The 6,007-nt window shown below is 50.0% G+C and overlaps 2 protein-coding genes across 3 annotated transcripts; one reads left to right on the top strand and one right to left on the bottom strand.

Moving 5' to 3' along the window:
• Window positions 1-676: 676 nt before the first annotated feature.
• Window positions 677-1,829, top strand: LOC125540361 (uncharacterized). The gene is made up of 2 exons (XM_048703974.2): window positions 677-1,244; window positions 1,352-1,829. The coding sequence occupies exons 1-2, from the start codon at window positions 865-867 to the stop codon at window positions 1,578-1,580; spliced, it is 609 nt and encodes a 202-aa protein (XP_048559931.1). The 5' UTR covers window positions 677-864; the 3' UTR covers window positions 1,581-1,829.
• Window positions 1,830-2,063: 234 nt separating this feature from the next.
• LOC125540360 (uncharacterized) lies at window positions 2,064-5,434 on the bottom strand. 2 transcript variants are annotated; one of them, XM_048703972.2, is made up of 7 exons: window positions 5,087-5,433; window positions 4,453-4,482; window positions 3,805-3,900; window positions 3,513-3,630; window positions 2,813-3,140; window positions 2,647-2,701; window positions 2,064-2,504 (listed from the first exon to the last, which is right to left on the bottom strand). In XM_048703972.2, exons 1-7 carry the CDS (start codon window positions 5,207-5,209, stop codon window positions 2,430-2,432), a joined length of 825 nt encoding a protein of 274 aa, XP_048559929.2. In that variant the 5' UTR covers window positions 5,210-5,433; the 3' UTR covers window positions 2,064-2,429. The 2 variants fall into 2 exon arrangements, with proteins under 2 accessions (XP_048559929.2, XP_048559930.2); XM_048703973.2 differs by lacking the exon at window positions 4,453-4,482 and having other exon boundaries at window positions 5,087-5,434.
• Window positions 5,435-6,007: the final 573 nt, after the last annotated feature.

The raw sequence follows: 6,007 nt of genomic DNA, 5'->3' as shown, positions 1-6,007 counted from the left end.
GGAAGACGAGGCGCAGTGTCGCTGACGCGGCTGGTCCGCGGCTTTTTCGCGCCAAAACAGCTCGCCCCGGCGCCCCCGGACGCCCTCCAGCGCGCCGGGTTCGGTCTGGGTCCGCCGGCGCTATTTTCGGCCCAGACCGGCGAAAATCGAGCTCCTGGGACGCGACTGGGCCTTTTTTTTTGGCGTCGGCGCGAAAAAATCACCTGAGGAGACCTTACTGGGGACGCGGCTGGAGATGCCCTACTACATTTGAGCCGTTTAGCTCCACCCGGCGTTTTCCATTTCAGTTGGTAGTTTATCTGCAACGGCCGTTTACACTCAGATGAATTGCATCCTGCATTATTCAGTTAGCTGCTCTTAACGGAGCAGCAAGCGTCGTCCACTGTACACATGGACGGATGCATTCTCAGTGCTCACAGTCACCGAGGATGGTTCACCACGTGCCATGCCCATCCCATCCCTGCTACGCTGACGCTGCCCTTCTGTGAATCTTCTCTTCTCCGTCTCCTTTAATCTCCTCCATCTACTGTAATATTCTAATTACTTGACAGCTAGTGAAATGTTTACCAGTAACTCGCCACGGTGCATTATGATTGGTCACGCTCCAGTCCAGTGCAAGAAGCATCCAATGATCCACCCATGGCCATGGCGTAAATAAAATAAAAGCATCAGCTTTACCTCTGCCCATGGACAAGCAAGCAAAAGCGCCACTGCTCACTCCCCACCTTCACACTTCACCACCCCACTCCACTGCCCAGCTCCCAATCTCAGTCCCAGTCTCAGTACCCGAGCTCCGGCCGCGAGCGAGTAAAATACTCCTCCCTCCCGACCTCCAATCCCTCCGAGTCAACTGACTGACTGACGATGGATCGGCACGGGCACGGGCACGGGCAGCACCACCGGCTGGTGACGATGCCGCGGGAGGGGGAGGCGGCTTCCTCCTACGCGGGAGGGGGCGTGGACGTGGTGGCGCGGGAGGCGGCGGCGCAGGCGCTGGGGGCGGTGGTGCAGCTGCACTTCGACAAGACGGTGGAGAAGAAGCGCAGCGCCGACGCGCAGAAGCAGGAGCTCTGGCGCCTCTTCCTCGCCTTCTTCCTCTTCCTCGCGCTCGTCCTCTCCGCCGTCTCCGGCGGGGGCCGCCTCCAGTGCCGCCACCTCTGGGCCCCCGCGGGCCTCCTCTCCCTCGCCCACCTCGCCTTCTACGCCGCCGTCGCGCACCACCTCCGATGCCTCAACGGCTTCAGGTCCTTGCTTCTTTCTTTCTTTCTTGTGCTGCAACTACAATCGATTCCGATTTCCGATTCGATCTGGTTGAGTAACAATGGATGGATGGTCCAATTGCAATATATAGGTACCAGCGGCGGTGCCACAAGCTGACGCTGGCGCTGGCGGCGGACCGGCTGCGGATGCTCAAGTCGGCGGGGGAGGTGGTGGCGGCCGCCGACGTGGAGGTGCCCTACCAGGAGCCGCACGACACCTACCTCGCCAAGTTCAAGCGCAGCTGGGCCATCCACTTCGCCTTCCTCATCGCCACCTTCGCCTTCTCCGTCGCCGCCGCCGTCGCAGTCCTCTGCTTCTAGCCCTACCCCTAGCCTAGCTACCACCATTACCTTCTCCTCCTCCTCCTCCTCCTCCTCTCTGCTTCTTCTGTTCATCAGGATTACTAGTAGAATCGAATCGAATCGAATCGATTGTGCTGTGCTGTGTTCCACCATTAGCAAGCAAGCAACACCCAGAAACAATGTCCTACAGACAGCAGCACTAAGAGTGAGTGACATCTGTTTGCCTGCCTACCAACATTCATTAATGTCAAGGATCTTCGTTGGCCATGATTCTGACCAACTCTGCTTTGCTTTGCTTTCACTCTGGCCGGCCTAATCATCAATTCATCATAACGCAACTGTCCGTGTCAATCACATCGCATCACACATCTACAATTGTTGTACTATCTGAGATCTTCCTCTATCTAAAATGTGCACTACGCTAAGATAAGAATCACATCTCATCTGAGAGCAACACTGGAAAATACTAACAGGGGAGCTTTCATCTCGCTGCTTGTTGCATTCAGACAAGTTTATTTTGTTTCCCCTTTCGAAATCAAGAGATGAAATGAAATAACCATCATTTGTTGTTACAGCTTGCAATGGTAGTAAATATGATTGTGCTGCTACATGTTACTACAACATAATCTCCTTCCATCATGTTGGGAGCTCGGCTCTGTTGGCTCAAATCTCTAGTTAAAGAAAACGAATACTCAAGAAAGGAACAAACAACAGATGCGGAGAAGAGAGCTCTAGCTCCAGTTCAGGAGCCCCAACTCCCCGCAAGAGATGGAACGATTTTCTTGCCAAATTCACGCGCTCGAGGGAGGTCAGCTGATAGCGTTCTCAAGCTTCAGAACACCACGCGTGGAGGAAGGAAGAGGCTTATCACCCGGCCTTCAGGACGGTGCAGAGCGAGTTGTACGCATTGACGCACAGCTTGAACTTCTCCTCGGCTACGGCCTGCGCACAACACAAATGTAGGGAATGGACATGTCCTCTGTTAGCATATGTGTTTTCGCAAGTTGATATGTGACCAACACTGAACTAGTGTTGCATCTGTTGTTGGTTCAACTTCGAAACCACCTCAGAGTCGGTCGGTTACCTGTGAAGAGCCCGGGTGCTTGTCAGGGTGCCACCTGAGAGCAGACGCGCGGAAGCTGCACGGAGTAAATCGGGTAAACACCAGCGGAGTGAGTGGTAAACAACATTTTGCAACGGTGGCAGAGACAAGCAACAATTTGAGGAGGCAGGACGAAACGGAATCTCACGCTGTTTTGACATCATCTAGGGTTAGTGGACCACGAGGTGGCAATCCAAGGGTGAGCCTGTGCGCATGTGAGCCAACGCCGGCTGTGTCACAGGCGGCGTCGTCGTCGTCGCTTTCGTCTTCGCTCTCGCTTTTAACTCTTTGTCTTCGTGATTCACCAGCCCGTCTGAATCCAAACGATGAAGCTCTGAAGTGAAAACCCTCCCATGAAGCATGGGACCAGGTAAAACTCTGGTGATGCTCACCAAAGATGGTCTCAAAAATATTTTCAGGATTCACATAACGGGTTTCGTAGAAAAAGTTGTAGAACTTCGCCTTGTCCTTTTTGTCTACAAAAAAGAACATCCTCGTCAAACTTTCATAGTATTACGATGTGATAGCTACTTCAATGAAGTGATCTGGATGGCCAGCATCACAGATCCATGCTATATATAATCCATGAAAGTTCAACAAAACTGTCATTAAGCAGCACAAAACACTGTCATCACAAAGGATCAGAATTCATATAGTTGAGTTGTAGGCTGTAGAAGTTTTGTTTGCCCTTGGAACTTCTCCGGTGTAAATAAATCATATCCTCAGATGTAACTATGTAAGATATGCAGAAACGGCAATAACAGACCATGAAACGCTAGATAACTACATGGATATTCCCAAGGCAGCAGAGCAAAACATGGACCTACTGTGCTAAGATAGAACCATACCCTTTCTTTGATGGTGTACTCCTTGTCGAGGTTTTGTTGAACTGTGATCCTGTTTCTTTCTGAACGTTTTGAATCGTGGAATATCATGCGAATTAGCAAAGCTGCCCATACTTCCATCCTAGAGGAATACAAGTGCACTGTAGACTTCAGGTACACAAGCAATAATAAATGGATGGTGGATGTTTTCTCTTTTCTGCCAACTCTTATGCTTGCAGAAATAAACTTTTGCCTTAATTATCCCAATGAAGGAAGGATAAGAAAGTCCATATGACAACTCAAATAGAAATTTCACCTGTATATGAGGTGTTGACTTTCCATACAGAAGGTAATTTTTCAGGGCCTTCTTTCCTTCTGCTCGTTTTTGACGAACAACGTATCGCTCATATTTCTGTTGAAGAGTTATTACCCATTAGAACTATCTCAAAATCACCATTGTCGATGCTACCTAATCAAGGTAAGGCAGCTACTACTAAATAAAGCATCAAGTACAAACCTATAACTGTTTTCTTTCTGCGTGATGAATTGACTCATTGAGTTTGCTTTGGCTACTAAAAACATGGCAGTGAAACAAATGCATAACACAGCTAGAGGTGCTCAATTACATTCTGAGAGATCAAATTCTGGTATCTAGCTATAAATAAAACCTTATGTGCTACCAAGTTTCTAGAAAACCATTACCAAGAGCTCTATGCAACTGTATGAGAATGCAAGCACCCTGAGGAAAATATCAAGCAAAATGCACTTTACTATCTTAGTATAATTAACTTGCAGTCCCTACTAATACTACACCGACCATAGTTACTGACGTATCTTGCAAGTTGCATCAGGCATGAAGTTAAACTGCTGCTTTGAGCTACTGTGCTTCAAGTATGTTTGACATTAATGGTGCTCATGTTCCCAGCCAGTACAGATTACAGCTGAGAGATGTGTCGAGGCATACCTTGGATAGCTTCCGTTCTCCATGTTCATGCTGCACATATATGAGAAGAACATGAACAGGAGTGATGTTGTAACTTGTAAAGCATATGGATAACCCTACCGAGACCAAGAACAAATTAATTGCCAAATGTGCATGTATCAGGGTCCTTTACAGGCTAGAACTAGTTGAAATAGGAACTGAAATCACAGCACAGCAGGTTAATTGGTTGAGGACACCCCAGATGTGCACATGGAGCTTCGTCGTTCATGCTTATCCTACTGGAAACCATCGGCCGAAACCAATCAAGAAGTTTGTGGTCCATGATTCAGACTTTGGCATTCAAGTGTCCGTCCACCTAGAATCGTGTCCGGATGCTTAGCCTCAGAACTCAAAACTATTTGTTGCGGAAGAAATCAGCATCTACCAGCACCATCTATCTACTGAAATGTGCATCTACTACAGCTTCCAATTGACCAGTTTGTATGGACACGAAAGATAACAGTGAGTGATCACCAAACTGTTGCCAAGTTTGATCAATCTATTTTCCATCCACTGATTATTAACCACAAGCATCCACAGTAGCTAGCTACCTACTAGGTCGTGGAAGGATTCGCTGGAAATGGGAAAAGAGGGGGATTGAAGGAGGCGGCCGGACCTTGCAATCGAACTTGCCCTTCCACTTGGCGGGGGAGGGGGGCGTGGAGTGGAACGACGCCGCGGCGCAGAGGTGGCTCCGCATGCCGGGGAGGCCCTTGCTCCACGAGGCGGCGGCCTGCATCGGAGGACGAATCTCTCGCGCGGAAGGGGGGAAATGGCGATAGGGGAGGCGAACGACGAGGATTTAGCTGGGCAGGGGCGGCTCCCTCCTCCTCCTCCTTGGATTCGCCTCCGCCGCTGGAATTTTAGGCAAGAAAGGCCGCACCTTTCTTTCCCCCTCCGCCTCTCTCGCCGGCGGCCGCTCTTTCTTTTTTCTCCTACCCACGCACCTTTTTTTTTTGTCCTAATCACAGAGAGCACGCACGACTCAGAGAGAATGTTGGACGGGCCAGATGGTAGGCCCATTAGGGAGTGGATGCTGTAGATCAGGCCCAACTCAAGCTCCCATCATTTCTTCTTTTATTTAATTCGTTGTCTTCACTCAAAAAAAAAGATTGCCGAGTAGAATCGTGTGATGCGGCCAGAGATCCACCCCATCTTCAAAAGAAACCGATCCATGTCGTCTTTGTCGTCGAATAGCAACCTCCGTCCGGCCATTTGCTGGCCCCAGCTCTGAAGCCATGCCGTCTCTACACGCGGAGCTGATTCAGCTGATGGGCTCGCACGTTTTGGCTTGAGAACCGTTGGGACACATTTGGTTTCGGGGCGTCTACATGCGCCGGTAGTCTAGCACCGTTAGGCCACGCGCCTGTGGCATCATCGGCTCACGCTTTCACCCATGACAGTAGATGATGCTGCCCGAGGGCAACGACCTTCACCCCGGCGACATCAAGAGACACATCTTTTACCACTCAGCTGGATGTTTCGTTCGCATCCCGTGCCCTCTGTTGACTGGCCACCATGTCGCTTATTTGGTCGA

The sequence above is a fragment of the Triticum urartu genome, chromosome 2A (assembly GCF_056163025.1).
Source record: "Triticum urartu cultivar PI428250 chromosome 2A, HENAU_Tu73, whole genome shotgun sequence".
Taxonomy (NCBI): Eukaryota; Viridiplantae; Streptophyta; class Magnoliopsida; order Poales; family Poaceae; genus Triticum; species Triticum urartu.
The sequence above is the reverse complement of the archived record's forward strand: the minus strand, read 5'-3'. Positions and strand labels throughout refer to the sequence as shown.